The 16519-nt window shown below is 38.3% G+C and overlaps 1 protein-coding gene across 1 annotated transcript; it reads right to left on the bottom strand.

Moving 5' to 3' along the window:
* Positions 1-327: 327 nt before the first annotated feature.
* Positions 328-15500, bottom strand: LOC127951571 (fibronectin). Its single transcript, XM_052549535.1, has 25 exons — positions 15380-15500; positions 14409-14669; positions 13199-13459; positions 12819-13079; positions 12409-12675; positions 11434-11685; positions 11037-11297; positions 10405-10665; positions 10058-10318; positions 9015-9272; positions 8567-8827; positions 8052-8312; positions 7692-7952; positions 7068-7328; positions 6112-6369; positions 5729-5995; positions 4536-4799; positions 4184-4444; positions 3835-4098; positions 2728-2988; positions 2375-2638; positions 1480-1770; positions 1132-1362; positions 957-1004; positions 328-709 (listed from the first exon to the last, which is right to left on the bottom strand). The coding sequence occupies exons 2-24, from the start codon at positions 14635-14637 to the stop codon at positions 979-981; spliced, it is 5742 nt and encodes a 1913-aa protein (XP_052405495.1). The 5' UTR covers positions 14638-14669; positions 15380-15500; the 3' UTR covers positions 328-709; positions 957-978.
* Between the last annotated feature and the right edge of the window lie 1019 nt (positions 15501-16519).

The following is a 16519-nucleotide window of genomic DNA, read 5'->3' as shown; positions in this document are numbered from 1 at the left end:
AGGCAAACCTGCCATGAGATTTTAGTTTATTAACTCAAGATGTGCTTCTGCTGGATGATTTCAACTTTATTTTTGCAGTACAACACTATCCATAATTTAAAAAGAGCTCAGAGTTGCTATTACTGACGGTGAGAAAAGTAGCGGCTATCCCATATGAAGCATTGTGACACAATTTAGTCCTACTCTCAAATTGTGCAAGTATTAATATTTTAAAGTGATGTTTTGCTTTGAATAGGTCACTGTTCTGTCCTTGTCAGTAACTTCTAAGATCATTCATTTTATAAGAACAGCAGGTGTTTTGTGTATGGTTAATTTATTTTACATGTCATAATTTATAAGACTGATCAGATGGAGAAATGCTCTTTGTATTTAATAAAAGCACTCATATACAAAACACACAGGAATACATATTTATATAAGACCTTTTAAAAAATATTTGTCATTGCATGAAAGTAAATCCTACAGCCAGAAACAACAGATTTTGAATTTTGTTTTAAAAAGAAATAATATTAATATTTTACCCAGTCAAACTATTTCACCCTTAAATATTGTTTTAAAAAAAGTGAACCTTTTAACCAGAATATATGTAACATGCAAAAGTTAAATATCACAGTTTCAAGAATTCTTAGATAAGTGCAGGAGTTCTCAGAGGGAAGAGTTTTGAGTGCGATGGGATGAGATGCAAGCATTTACTCAGGGTTGGTCAGGCCTGGTGTAGAGAGAGTCCAGGGTTAATACTGGAAACTATTTCAAGGCTTGTAAATATAATTTTTAAGATGTTAAGGAAAGGAGCTGTTGTGGATGAATCTTTAAAAGCAAACATTAGTTGGCATAATTTAACTGCATGTGGAATGAGGCTAGGGAGACGGAAGTAGGTTTTTTGGGTCCACTGGAGAAGATACAGTATTTCATGAATGTATCTCATAAATTTTCATAACTGTTGAGCATCAACTCACCTTTCTTACTTTGTGCCAGGTCTCACCTCCTGCGATCTGCTGTCACTGCTAAAGTATGGACAAGATCAAAGGTTACCAGACTTTCACCAAAGCAAGATACACATTAACAAACCTGTTTTCGGAAATTGCCACTGATCTGATATTTGATTCTTGTTCTCTAAAATCACCTTCTTACCTACAACAGGCACCGAGTCTCCACTCTCCCCAGCAGCATTTTGGGCAGTTACGACAATGTGACCACTGCTGAAATTGGTGACAGAGCAGAGCAGCTGTGAGGTCGTGCAGAGTTTCATCCTACCAGAGGATGTAACCCCATACACAGTGTAGTTTTCAGCAAATAGAGACTCATTCCATGCCACTACCGCCAATGATGCAGAGAACGTGACATTTAGAGGGGCACAAGGCACTGGGGGAAGGAAACAAATGAACAGATGAGTTATGGATGTTTTTGCATTTTAAGCATCTTCATATCCCATTTAAGTATGGTAAGAAGATAGTCCTGTGGTGACTGAACATTGTGCACCTGTGGTTCCAGTGACGGCAGCAGACTTGCCACTTGTGGCGGCAAAGTTCCTTGCACTGATGGTTGCACTGTAGGTGGAGGCACATGGTAAAGGCACTTCGAAGACTGTGCGACTTGTCCAATAGGAGGTGATGTCAAAGAGTGCTTGGTCGGTTCCCTGAATGCTGCCCGTGAGTGCCAGGAGGTATTCAGAATTAGGACAATTCACAGCAGACCAAGACGCCCTCAAGATCTGAGTATCATTTACTACTGTACGAGGGATAACCCTAAATCCAGTTGGAGGACATGGAGCTGAGGGAAAGAGGAGAGAACAAGACTTAAAACCTATTTTTCCAATGGGGATCCCAAAGCAGCAGAACCAAATTGTCACTTATATTGGTCTTCACAATGAATTTGCCAACACCAAATACCAGGAATGGACAAATCTCACTGTCCAGCCTCAACCCTATAATCAAATACACCTAAACCAGCTTATCACTGTCTTCAGGATTACTAGAAAGCAACAGGCACTTGTTAGGATTTCATGGCTGATCTGAAGCAAAGTTTGATTCTCACCTTCTAGAGGTCCTTTTTTATGTTATATTCAATTCGTAGACACATTCTTAATGCAAGTAACCACTAACCAAATAGATCCTTGAAGATCTTATAAGTAGTGATTCGGATCTGCAAATTGGATCAAATCGGACAACCATACAAGACTGGACTTGTTCTATAGACGTTCATTTTCAAGCAAATTGGAGTGTGGTTCTTTTGGAACAGAAATTGTGCCAATAAACTGAACCAAAATTTAAAGTCCACTCCAAAAGCAGTGGTTTGAAATGTCCTTGTTAGCTTGTGAAATACTAGCAGATACGTTCAAAGAAAGCAGATTATTGTGACATGAGGATGGCTGTACCTGCTCCCTTAGTTTGTGTTTCACTCAAGGAATTGTTGCAGAAGCCATCCATGGCCTGCACTGTAAAGTTGTACACAGTGCCGCACACTAAGCCCTCCAGAATACAAGACGTGTTTGTGGTTTCACAGTAGGTTGTTGTGCCGTTTTCTGACTGAGCAAGTCCCATGTAGGCCACTGACCCTGTACTCCCCACCCAGGACAAGGAGGCACTACTACTGTTTCCGCACTGTAAGGTTACAGTTAAGTTGGCTGGATCACATGGCACTGCAGAATAAACACATGGCAATAATCAATTACACAATGTATAAACTATGCTCACAGAATTAAATGGAAAAGTGTTTGTGTCCTCTTACTCGTTTTGATGGTGATGTTAGCACTGGGCAGGCTGGTGCAGTTCTCATTACTGGCTAAAATGGACACTTGATAGATGTTGCTGCACTGCAGATCAGTTAGTGTGCAGTTATTGTCTGAGGAATTGCACGTCTTCAAGTCTCCATCTCTGCCAACTGCAGTAAGCAGGTACGACTGTGCCACGTATGATGGGTTCCATGACACAAACACATCATTTGACTGACAGTCTGTATCGGCCTGTACTGATGAGGGCTGACAGGGTGCTGCAGATGAAATAAGAACAGCTTGAATGTTAATGTAATGAAAGCTAATCTAACATGGATAGAGCTGTAGATTAGGGATACCCAATCCTGCTCCTGGAGGTCTACCTTCCTTTAGAGTTTAGCTCCAATCTTATCTCATCAAGGTCTTTGTGATTACCAGGAACTTCCGAGCAGACACTAAACTCCACTGGAAGGTTGCCCTCCATGAGATTATACAACTCATGCATGGTGCAAATGCACAAATTGGGCATATAAATGTGCACACGCTGTTTTCCATGCACATATCTGGATTTATAAGAATAAAGAAAAAAAAAGTCTGTCCCTGTTGTTGGAGGGCCGGAAAGCTCTCAGATTTCATCAAAAAATATTTTGTGGTCTGAAAACTAACAAAGGTCTTAGAGGTTTGGAAAGACATGAGGGTGACTAAATCATGACAGAATTTTCATTTGTGGAGAATTAACCCTTTAACTATAAAAGTACCACAATGCAGATGTTGTTGTGTATAGCACGGTTGTTAGCATAAGTGTTTCTGGGCGGATGCTCAGTTACTAGAAAAAAAGTCAAAAAAAGCACTTCCCCAGGTGTCCATGATATCGTGGTCCCTAGGTATGTCCCAAGTCCCTTCTTAAATGCAAGTCTAAGAGTTTTTTCTTAATCTATTTGGTAGAATATTTAAGTCAGATCACCTAAGAAAGTAATAGCGGACCTCTTTAAAGGCTCAATTCCCAACCCTAGGTCGGAGCAATGAAAATAGTAATGGTTGCTTCTAAATAGTTTTTGCTTTCTTATGGATTGCTTTCTAAAATAAACATCTATTTTGTAATGGCATAATAATAATGCTTGTACCAGTTCTGATCTTGTAGGGTGGGCTGCGGAGGCTGCTGCATTTGTTGGCCGAAGCAGCCACAATGATAGTGTACTCCTTGTCGCACTGCACATTGGTTAGGTTGCAGGAAGATGCGGAGCTATTGCAGGAAAGGATGGAAAGGTCTTGATCCTCTGCTGTGGCAAAGTAGAGAGAATTTCCGCTCCGAGCTTTCTGCCACTGTACCATGATAACAGAACTGTGGCATTCAGCCACCACCACGATGGATGACAAGGCACAGGGTGCTGGAGAGAGATATTATACATACTTTGAGGCTGAAATACATTTAGTCTTAAAAGGGCTAAACCTGTCTACGGCTGGTGTACTTACCTGTCTCCAGCTGAAAGCTGCTGCTGGGTGGGCTCAGGCATGCAGCATTTGAGGCAGTGACGTAAAAGGTGTAGCTCCTTCCACAGCCTAGGTCAGGTGCATTACAGGTGGAGTTTGAGCTGCTACAGGTGGAATTGTTACCATCCTCCCCTACAGCCAGCACTGTGTAAGACTCTGCACCATTAGCTACATCCCATGATACCCATGCAGAGTTAGTGACACAGTCCACAGTACCATTGACTCCCTGTGGAATACATGGAGCTGTAAAGAGAAGAGGTCAGACATAAAGTGCATTATGTAAATATAGCTACTGAAATCTGTTTGAGAATATATGCTTGTGTTAGTGTCCAACCTGAGGTGATGGAAAGGTTACTGCTTGGTTGACTTTGACAGCCACCTCTCAGAGACACCACAATGAGGTTGAATCTCTCTCCACAGGGCAGATGGGTGATGGAGCACTGCGTGTTTGTGCTGTTACATGAGGAGATCACACCAGTGCTCTCAGACTCGAGTTCAACTATGATCAGGCTGGCGTCCACTGCTGGGTTCCAGCTCACCAGCACAGACCCTGAATCACACTGCACAATGGCAGATACGTTCTGTGGGGGACATGGAGCTGAGAAAAGAGAAAGAAGGAACCAGGATGTTATTGTAGGGTGGGGCTGTACTAACTACATCAGCAGGAAACTGAATAAGGTAAGCCAATATAGCAACGATGGTGTGCTTGCTGCAATGCTACATCAAGTTAGCATGCCGCTCATGTCACATGCAAAAAGTTCGTCATAGAAGCCTAAACATATAGTCGCTTGTTTATTTCTAAAGAAGATTGAATCTTACAAAACATTTCCTTTTCATATTTTGCTTCAGAAATAAGAATATAAGAAATATATTTTATAAAATGGCATTAAATTCAGACTTTTGCATGGAGGCATTTTAACTAAGGAGAATTTCTATTAAAAGTGAATGTGCAAAAATTGTTTGCATAATGAGATGTTTTACTTTTTACAGATTATTTTGTGGTTTCCTTACTATATTATTAAACCTTTTTAATCATATTAAATATTTAACAATAAAATATAAATACTTACCCATTTAAATAAAATATTTATTCATTTTTATCATTATTTTTCTGCATTTAAGCAATGATAAATTTGGAGAGATAATTGTCTTAAATTGTCTTAAACAAATTAATGCCAAAAGTACACCTCACTTAAGCAAAATATATTTTCGTATTTTCTTTTTGAAATGATCTTTAAATATTTCATTAGATTTACCTTTAAGGCAGAGGATGCATGAAAAATGATCAAATTTTATTTCAACTGCTGTTGTTGACAGAAACCTTCAGTGAAATATATATGACAAAAAAACAATATGGTCCTTTTATATTTGATGGGTTTTTAAGTTGAACTGAAGTGTTCAGATCTTTCATTATGTAATTATCAGCTTCAAGATGAGACTACTGGTTTTAAATAGGACTAATACATTAAATACTAAAACATACAGTTGTCTTTACTTGATAAAGTAAGTAAAATCTTCACACCATACCTGTCTGCACCTGAGACATAGTGCTCTTCACGCCTCCACAGCCATAGGCCAGCGAGTAGACCGAGACATTATAAATCTGGCCACACTGCAGTTCCTGCAGATCACAGGAGGCAGTGGTGGTGTTACAAGAGTAGAAATGACCATCATTAGACACGGCCACAGCCATGTAAGACTCCGCACCGTTTGCTTGCACCCATGACACAGACACAACACCACCCCTGAGGTCGCAATGCAAAGACGTCTGCACATTGCTAGGTGCACATGGAGCTGAAAGAGAGCAAGAACAGCAACCATTTTTATAAGAATATTTGTTATTACTGTTAACAATCATACACCTGCATGCTCCTCTGTGATCAGATGCACAAAAGAATCAGCAGACTCACCTGACTTCAGCACGAGGTGTGTGTTGCTGTTGTCACATACTCCATCCAAGGCAGCGACAGTAATGTTATAGTTCTGGCCGCAGTGCATGCCATCTAATGTACAACTGTGGTCGGAGCTGGTGCAGTCTATGCGATGTCCGTCAGAACCAATAGCCTGGACTGTGTAATGTGTGACGGTATCACTGAGCTCCCAGCTTACAACAGCAGAGTTGGTGTCGCAGTCGAGCTGGGCGCTAGCATTCTGTGGCTTACAGGGCACTGAAGTGAAATGAAATATTAACAGTTATCATAATTAACTAAATAATAAATGTAGTACTTGAAAATTGGGAACCACATTTCTAAATAATGAACAGTAAAACATCCTTGTGTCCTTAGGATAAAAAAAATTTGAAGGCTGTGAATTTAATGATGTTATTGATAATGATAATGATATTCATATATGCATTCTGTTCAATTTTATTACACGTCTAGATGTGTTTTTTACCCTTAAAGACAAAAAAATAATAATAAGTCATATATATATCATTGTGATAAACAAATATAAAAGGTTTGGGGTCAGATCATTTTGGGCAAAAAATCTCAAGTGGCGAAAACTTTTATATTTCACATGAATAAGTTCTTTTGAACTTTCTGTTCATCAAATAATCATAAGAAAAAATATTTGCTAATCCGCATATTAGAATGATTTCTAACAGATCATGTTGCACTGAAGGCTGAAGTAATGGCAGCTTTGCCATCACATGATTAAATTACATTTGAAAATATATTAAAATAGAACATTTTAAGTTCCTTTAAATTTTAATAATATTTCACAATGTTATGATTTTAAATGTATTTTTGATCAGATAAATGCAGCCTTAGTGAGCATAAGGCTTCTTTTAAAAGCATAAAATAGTACTGACCCCAAACTGTTGAACTGCATTTATGGTGGATGGTATTTTTGGTTTTTCAGGTACCTGTACTCAGCACGACTGGTTGACTCGGTGCAGTGTTGCAGGACCCGTCAGTGGCACTGACAGTTAGACTATAGTTCATCCCACAGAGCAGATCTGAGAAGACACATGCTGTTCCAGTGCTGTTACACACTGAGACGTATCCACCACTAGTCTGAGCAACCGCCGCATAGGAAATGGCCCCTAAGCTTGGGTCCCAGGACACGGATACAGCTCCAGTCATACAGTTTACACTGCCCTGCACATGAGTGGGTACACACGGCACTGCACAGAAACAAGGTTGGAGAAAGACTAAATTCAATAGCTTAAAAACTCTTTGGTCATTTTTGAGCAAGATGCTAGCGGTCTAATCAGATTGAAAGATCTATGCTAAGCTACAGTTTTAGTGCTGCCTCCAGACCCAGAGATTGGCTGAATGGATTTGAAAACAGTAAAACACAACTGTTTAATTCTAGGGAATTTGAAAAATAGTGCAGTGTTCCTTTAATAATATTTGCATAATGAATTGTAATTTGCTTTCTATCTTACATCTATTTGCATGCTCAGTTGTAATGAATCTCTTTTTTTTTCTTTTTTTTTTACAGAGATAAAGGCAGTGAGCAGAGGATATGAAACTGGAGACTATACCGGTGTTTATTTGTAAGATGGAGCTTCCTGATGTGTTGCATTGTTGGTTTACTGCAATAACGCTGACATCATACGAGGAGCCGCAGTGCAGTGTTTGCAGTCTGCACACCTGTGCAGTTGTGTTACAGGCGTTCACTGGACCTTCAGGTCCCTTGACAACCACCAGGTAAGACGCCGCCCCGCGGCTGATGTTCCACCTTATATTTATAAAGTTAAAAGTACAGTCCAGCTCAGACACGACATTCTGAGGAACACATGGAACTGGAGGAGAACAGAACAGGAAAAGCATTTGAGATCTGCGATATGGGTCATTCTCAACAGACTGAATGAATATTCAAGCTATCAGTGTTTCTGTATTACCTGAAGACAGGTAAGCAGGTGAACTCGGTTCACTTCTGCATTGCCCGTTGATTGCTCTGACTGTGACCTGGTACTGTTTACCGCAGAGCAGCTCTGAGAAGAATCCACTGGTGATGTTGGTACTGAATGCCAACGTGTTCCCGTCTTCATTCACTGCTACCACCTCATATGTCTCAGCTCCAGCACTGGAAGCCCAGCTCAGAGAGCCCACCCCTGTGCCACAGTCCAGGATGGGCGTCAAAGCTTGAGGGACACATGGGGCTAAAGAGGCAGAAAACACAGCACAGATTTCCCCTTAACACAATAATGGAATATTTTTAACCAGCTGATCCTCCTCAAGTTCACAGTGTTCAAATACTTTTTATCTTGATTTTTAACAGTATACATATAAATGCAGGTGTCAAGTGATTGCCACTTGGTTTGATCTTATTTTGTTATCTAATGCAATCTTCTATTTAATATCCCTAGAATAGATGCAGACTGCTGGTACATTCATCATTAGTGTCTGGTCTTACCCATGTGTATGGTGGTGCTGTTGCTGCGTGCACTCGTGCAGCGGCTGTCATTGGCAGTGACTGTAACGTTATAGATTTCACCGCAGTGCAGGTCCTCCCAGGTGCAGCTGGTCCCATTAGTAACACACAGGTGTGTGTTTCCATCCTCACCCACTGCTGTGGCAGTGTACATGTTCGCCCCATCACTTGTGCCCCAGCTGACAGAACCCAACTGATTGTCACACTCGAAATATGTCACGAGATTAAGGGGCGTGCAGGGCGCTGGATCACAACACACATTACAAAGGTTGGTTTCTCATTTCCTACCATTCTCACTCAAATAACAGAATTATTTGCAACAAATTCTCTTTTTTATAACAACAGGAAATTGCATACTGCCTTTGTGTGTTTAAGGATATGGATTTTTGTTTAGTGCACAGCAGGGTTATGTCTAATTTCAAGGACATACCGAGTCTGAAAAGCGCAGGGATGCTCGGTAGGCTGTCGCAGGTATCACTATTTGCTTGGACAGACACGTTGTAGCTTTGTCCACAGAGCAGTGACACAGACAGGTTAGTAGAAGAAGTGTTAAAGTCGACAAAATATCCCAGACTCCCTGTTGCCATCACAATGTAGAATGATGCTCCTTTGGCTTTTGACCAGTCGAGCTCCACCGTCTCGCTGTCACATGACACGTGAGCAGTCACGTTCTCTGGTTTACAAGGATCTGGAGAAGAAATAACAGGGGATTGTTATTATGTAGCATTGTATAAAATTATTTTGTTATCTTTTAAATAAATAAAATATTAGTAGTAAAAGATATTAACAATAAACATGTTGTTATTATATATTATTATACGTTTAATGATAACAGTATTTACATAAAATATTAATTATAAAAATAAAAAGTATAAACAATAAAAAATAAAAATTCAAATGTATAATTTATAATAATAATAATAACAATAATAAATACTGGGTAATAAGGCACAGAAAGTGAAAAGGGGTGTGTCTAAAAATATTAACAATAAAATACAAAAACTATAACTGTAACTAATAAAAATAAATATATACATTTCTTCATATTATTATTATTATTATTATATCTGCAATATTAATATTGGTAATACTTTATACTATTATTATTATTAATAACAATAATTTAATAAAATATTAATTATACAAAAATATGAACATAAAATATATACAGCCATTATTAATATATCTGTTGTAATAATATTCGTTATTTATATAATAATATAATCTTATTATATTATAATAATAGTTTTTTTATATTAACAAATTAAATTTGCACATTTATTTTATTATTATTATTTTTAATAGTAATAAAATACATTAAATAAATTGTTATTAAAATAAATGTTTAATATCATTATTAGAAGTAGTATTCATAATAATTATAAGCATAATCATAATTAATAATAATAATTTTCTGATTAAAGACCCAAGATGAGATATCTGAGGATTTTTTTACACTGCATAATGCTGTACCTGTAGTGAGGTACACAGGTGCGCTGGTGTCGCTTTGGCAGTGGCCTCTGTGGGCGGTGACAGTGAACGTGAAGGTCTCTCCACAGCCCAGAGTAGAGAAGGAACAAACTGAGCTTGTGGAGTTACAGAGCTGATACTCTCCTGCTGCACTGAAGGCTTGGGCGATGTAGTAATCAACAACTTCTCTCACATCCCAAGACATCACAGACATTTTGTTACCACACAGTGTATTGATGACTGGCTGCAGGGGTACGCAGGGTCCTGCAAGGTGGTGAAAGGAAAATTGGACCCCAATTAGTGTACTTCATCTTTTAACACCTTCTACACATTATGCTTTGCAAACTCACTGGACAGGAATGTGACATTGGTGGTGGAAGTCGTTTGGCACTGCTGGTTCGTAGAGCTGAAGGTGAGGTTAAATTGCTGTCCACACTGCAGGGAGGAGATGTTACAGTGGTTCTGATTGGTTGAGCAGGAGACTGTTTGACCTTCTGACCCCAAAGCGGTCACAGAGTAATTCTCTGCCCCAGCAATGGCACTCCAAGACACGAGAACTGAATCTGTAGTGCAGTCCACCATAGCAGACACACTGGTGGACAGACATGGTGCTGAAACATACAGAAGTATATTTAATAACTTATACTTGAAAGTATATTATAATAGAAATAGTATATTTTTAAAACATAATACCAGTCAAAAAAAATGTATATATATATAAAGCATTCCAAACTGTAGCCAATAGTTTCTTAGTCATTTAACAAAGTTATGATATATTAACATTAAAGTGTATTTTCATGAAATATGTAGTTTTTTTTAAGCAGTGTACACATGCAAAAAATCATGCAAAATAAGACCAGAAACATGTTCAGTTCTGGTATAATTTAGTCTTCAGCCTTTGGTACTAGAGAGATCTGCTGTGATAGGAAAACATATTTTTGTTTCATCACAATATTGTTTGTTTTAAAATGTTTTTGCTGACCTGATGTCATGTTGACCCCAGTGCTGTCAGAGCTGTTGAACACCTCACCGATGGCACGGACTCTGACATAGTACACTGTACCACAGCTAAGAAAAGGTACACTGCAGTATGTATGATTGGTCTGACAGGAAGTGGAATGATCATTTCCACCTTCCAGGAATGCAACATATCCCACTGCCAACTGACTAGGCTCCCAGGAGACAGTGGCACTGAGGGTGGCACAGTTTAGACTAGCTTTGACATTCTGAGGAGGACAGGGTTCTGGAATGAAATGAAGTAAATGACAAGATTCAAGATGCACATCCTGCAGTTTTGGAATGACACGAGGATGAGTAAATAATGACAGATTTTCATTTTGGATGAAAATTCCTTTAAAATCAGTGGTCGCATGACTGACCTGTCTTGATAGGATCAGAGGTCACAGTGTCACTGCAAACACTGTTGTGAGCCGTCACGCTAATGTTGTAGATCTGGTCACAGTCCAGGTGGGGGAAGGTGCAGTTCGTGTTAGAGGTCTCACAGGTCACTGTCAGGCCCTCGAGGGTCACAGCCTCTGCTGTGAAGTTGGAGCCACCTTTAGTAACGTCCCAGGACAGCAGGGCAGTGGAAGGACTGTAGTGCACTGTCAGATGCTGAGGAACACACGGGCCTGTAGTGATATGATAACGGTTTAGTTTTATACATTTATGTAGAAGATGTACATGTGTCCAAGATACATATTTTATCAACAAAAAATTATTATGCATATTGTGTCAAATTTCTGCATAATCTCAATATCCTGTTATGAATTGTCATTTTTAATTGTTTTTTATTTAAATTAATTTATTAATTTTAAGTAAAATTAATACAACAAATTTTTTGAAGTGGGATTACCTTGTTTATTTAAAAATCATTAATTTGAAAAAAAATTTTAAAGCACATTTTTAAATATGATTTTTTAAAAATATGTTCAGCGATAAATGATATATATGCTACCTGTCAATAGTTTTTGAACAGTAAGATTTTGAATGTTTTTTTAAAGAAAATATACCCCAGCGACTTAGGACTGGTTTTTGATGGTCCAGGGTCACAAATAACATTTTAATATATATTCAAAAAGAAAACGGTTATTTTAAATAGTAAAACTATTTTCGCAATATTATTGTTTTTTCTGTACTTTGGGATCACATTAATTTTGATCTTGGCTTGGTGAGCAGAAGAGAATTCTTTAAAAATCATACGGTTCAAAAACTTTTGACTGGTAGTGCACATTAAATGGTTGAATGGAGCAGTCTATTTCAATAAGGCAGAAGTACGTTGGCAGAACAAAATTGTTTACAAAACCGAAACGGTCTCCGCTGAAAACTGAAAACTCTGATTCACTTAACCTCACCTGTGATCAGCAAGCCAGTCATCTGTGCACTGGCATTGCACGTGTATCCCAAACTCTGTACGTTCACCGTATACTCATTGCCACACTGCAGGTCGCTCAGCTCACAGTGCGTGATGGAGCTGTTGGATGTGCAGCTAGTCCTGGTGTTCACTGGTGCCAAGGCAGAGACAGCGTATCCCTGAGCACCTGCACCGTACTGCCATGACACAGTGGCTGTACCCAGCTGACAATCCAACACTGCCCTGATCGAGCTGGGTGCGCAGGGAACTATGGGTAAAAGCAGGAAGGCTCTGAGAATCTTTTTTACAATACATATATATATGGTTATATATATACACACAGATATTTTACAGTGTATATAAAATATAGAGTATTTAGACAAGTATTTGTTTGTACGTGTTTCTATGTACCTGAGTTAGTGTTCACAGTAGCACTGGGAGGGCTGCTGCACAGACTGTCTGACGCCGTCACATTGACGCGGTACAGCTGACCACAGCTGAGACCTGTCACGTTACACTGTGAGTCTGTAGACTGACAGCTGGTGGACTGTCCATTGCTGTCCTGCAAGGTGGCAGTGTAGTACTGTCCTCCTGCACTAGGCGTCCATGATACAACTAAAGCTTTTGCGACACAATCCACGGTGGGCAGGACATTACTTGGGGTGCAGGGCACTAGAACACAAGAAAAAAAAGGTCATACTTAAATGTTAATACATTCAGTGCCCGTTTTTATATAAAAAATACATTCTTCAGCTTTAAAAAAGAATCATGATATGAAATATGAAGCAAACCTGCTTGAACTTGAACAGGCGCACTGTTCCCACTGCTGCAGTTGCTGCCTTTTGCCTTCACTGTGATGATGTAAGACTGTCCACAGGTCAGAGCTGACAGGTCACAGGAAGTGGAGGGTGAGGTGCAGTTAGCTGAAAGGTCATTAACACTTCTGGCTGTCACTGTGTAAAGCTCCGCCCCTTGGCTGCTTCCCCAGGTTACTGTTGCTATGTTGCTGCTGCAGCTTACACTAGCCGACACATTTTGTGGTACACAAGGACCTGGAGAAATTATAGAAAACAAAATGAGTACATGGTTGACTTGACATGGTTGTTATTTTAAAGGAATATTCAGAGTCCTGCTTGCAGGCTAGATAAGCATTGTGCTGTCAAACAATTAATCGCGATTAATCGCATCCAAAATAAAAGTTTTTGTTTACATTATGTATGTGTACTGTATAAATACACACACATGCATGACAATCTGTTATTTTAATATATTGCACATATTTATTTATAATATAAATTATATGAATATAAGTATAGACATGCAAATAAATGTACCGGTAGATATTTTCCAAATATATACTGCATGTGTGTGTATTTATATACAGTATACATAATAAATGAACACAACACACGTATATATATATATATATATATATATATATATATATTATTTTGGATGTGATTAATCGTTTGACAGCACTATAGATAAGTTCTGTTTTGAGTAAGGTGGTAAAGGAGCTTAAGTTGTATTTCACTTGCAATATTGTTTTAAGCAGCATTTTATTTTAATATGTCTTAAAATGTAACGTATTCTTGTGATGATTCTTGTTTACTCCCGTCACATGTTCCTTCATGTAATATGTAATATGCTGATTTGGTGCTCAGTAATAATTTATTTTTATTTATTTTATTTTTTTTGTAACATCATACATGTCTTTACTGTCACTTCAGTGTCTGTTAATTTAATGCATCCTTGCATCATGTTCCTGTAGCTCAAGTGGTAGAGCATTGCAAGGTTGAGGGTTTGATTCCCCAGGAACACATGATAGGTAAAAATTGATAGCCTGAATGCACTGTAAGTCACTTTGGATAAAAGTGTCTGCTAAATGCATAAATGTAATTTTAAATAAAATTTTAATTTTGCTTGATAAAAGTATACATTTTTCTGACCCCAGATTTTTGAATGATTATGTTCAAAATGACAAGAATAAATTTCTCTGACCTGTTATGACAGGTGATCCAGTGCCTTCAGAGCTGTTGCAGGAATGTCCCTCTGCCACTACTTTTACTGTGCATGTCTGTCCACATGCCATGTTAGTGATGTCACATCCTGTTTCATTGGTACTGCAGATATACGTCTGTCCATTAGAGCATTCCATTGTCATCGTGAAGGACAGAGCTCCATTGCCACCGGACCAAGACACACTTGCTGTGTTGCTGCCACAGTTCATTATGGACTGGATATTTAGTGGAGGGCATGGGGCTGAAGAGAAGAGAAAATAATACAATTTAAAGGTAAAGGTTCAAATTATGTAATATCCGCACCAAACACATTTTTAAAAGTAACTAGATTTTATTTTTTTTATTTTTTATCTGAGTAGTGCTGTGTTGTTGCTAAGGTGTTTGGAATATATATGATATATTCATATATTAACTTTTAGTGATTATATAAATAAATAAATAGACTTATTTAAGATATAAATGATGTAATGAAACAAGCTTTTATGATAGCCATGTTTAAATGTTCATATTTAAACAAGGAATTTGAGTAAAAAATTTAAATGTAGTGTTGAGAAATCCAATGTAATAATTTGTTACATTTTTGTTGTTAATTTTAACATTTTATATTTTGGGAATGTACTGAGTAAAAGTGTTCTCTGCGTAGTTTAAAGCTTTATTTGAGAGAAGAAAAATTGCATGAAGTATTTCAAATTGAACTGAAATCAAAGCAGCATCTTAATTAAATTGAATTGAGAGTTTGTGAATAAGAATCTAATTCTGAAATCTGTGTCAATATCCAGCACTACACTCAAGTAGAAATGTCTGCTAGCAACTAACTGGCATTTAGTGAAAAGGGCTTGAGGCATTTGTTCAAATTATTTCTTTATATTATACTACAACATCACTCTAAAGAATCAGTCTTTTCTTCTTTACAGCGTCTTCCTCTTGTATGGACAGACTAGGCTTTGTTACCTGTCTCCCTCTGCAGTGTGTTACTAGCAGCACTGGTGCATTGGCCTTGCGTTGCATTCACATTGAAAGTGTACGTCTGTCCACACTGCAGTCCATCCACCACACAAGAACCATTGTTGGAGACACCACAGCCCAGCTGTTGACCCTGAGTGCTCAATGCGCTGACCCAGAATAGATCTAAACCCAACCCTGAACTAGACCAGTTCACCACAGCAGACCTTGAACTACAGTTCAGAGCCACGTCATTCAGAACCGGCACACATGGAGCTGAAAGTTAGGGTAAAGAAGGGTGAAATGAACACATTGTTAAATATGAAAGTGCAATTATTAGTATTATTAGAGCAAAAATAGAGTTTAATGACTATCATTATGGTAATATTATTTTTAATACAATTCCTGATTCCTGACCTGTAATAAAGGAGTACTCCATGCTGGATTTGCTAGTACAGTTTTTTTGGGTAGCAGTGACAGTGACATTGTATTGGGTGCCACATTGCAGGTGGACAAGAGTGCAGTTCAAGTTTGTTGTGTTACACTCCACACCACTAGGGGGCCCCAATGGGCCAATGGCTCTCGCTGTGTAATGAACCCCACATATGGCCAAGGAGCTCCAAGACACTAAGACTGTGTTAGTAGAGCAATCCAAAATAGTAGTGACAGAAGTAGGTGGACAGGGGGCTAAAGAGGAAACAGAAATACATACGCTGAGACTATTATTCTGCATGTCTCCAGTATTAAGCATTTCACTCTTAAAGGGATAGTTCACCCCAAAATTAAAATTACCCCATGAATTACTCACCCATCCTTATCCATCTTACTTACCCATCCTAGGTGAATATGATTTTATATTTAAAAATGCCATGGCTCTTCCAAACTTTATAAGCACTCTCTCGATAATATGTGTTTGACAGTTAGCGTAAACTAGAGATTAAGGTTTATAAAGTTTTTTTCTTCTCAACCCCAATTCACTGTCTAAAACTTGTAAGTTTGTAAGAGCCAGGACATTTTTAATATAACTCTGATTGTATTCATGCACTGTTCTTTCGTCAAATTTTGCTGTTTTAAATTGAAAATATTGTGATTCATGTAAATCATAATTAAATTTGAGGTTACAAGAAAGATTAATGAAGCTGTTTTTGA

Source organism: Carassius gibelio, chromosome B2, assembly GCF_023724105.1.
Source record: "Carassius gibelio isolate Cgi1373 ecotype wild population from Czech Republic chromosome B2, carGib1.2-hapl.c, whole genome shotgun sequence".
NCBI classification, from domain to species: domain Eukaryota; kingdom Metazoa; phylum Chordata; class Actinopteri; order Cypriniformes; family Cyprinidae; genus Carassius; species Carassius gibelio.
Note: the sequence above shows the minus strand (reverse complement) of the source record. Positions and strands in the feature narration are given on the sequence as shown.

Bases quoted from the DNA above. Each gene is read 5' to 3' on its own strand.
- LOC127951571 (XM_052549535.1), bottom strand. From the start codon at position 14,637: ATGAACTGTGGCAGCAACACAGCAAGTGTGTCTTGGTCCGGTGGCAAT. The intron at 12,676-12,818 runs GTACATAGAAAC...TTTTACCCATAG, and splicing joins TACTGTGAACACTAACTCAG to TTCCCTGCGCACCCAGCTCG. The intron at 6,370-7,067 runs GTACCTGAAAAA...ATTTCACTTCAG, and splicing joins ACCAGTCGTGCTGAGTACAG to TGCCCTGTAAGCCACAGAAT.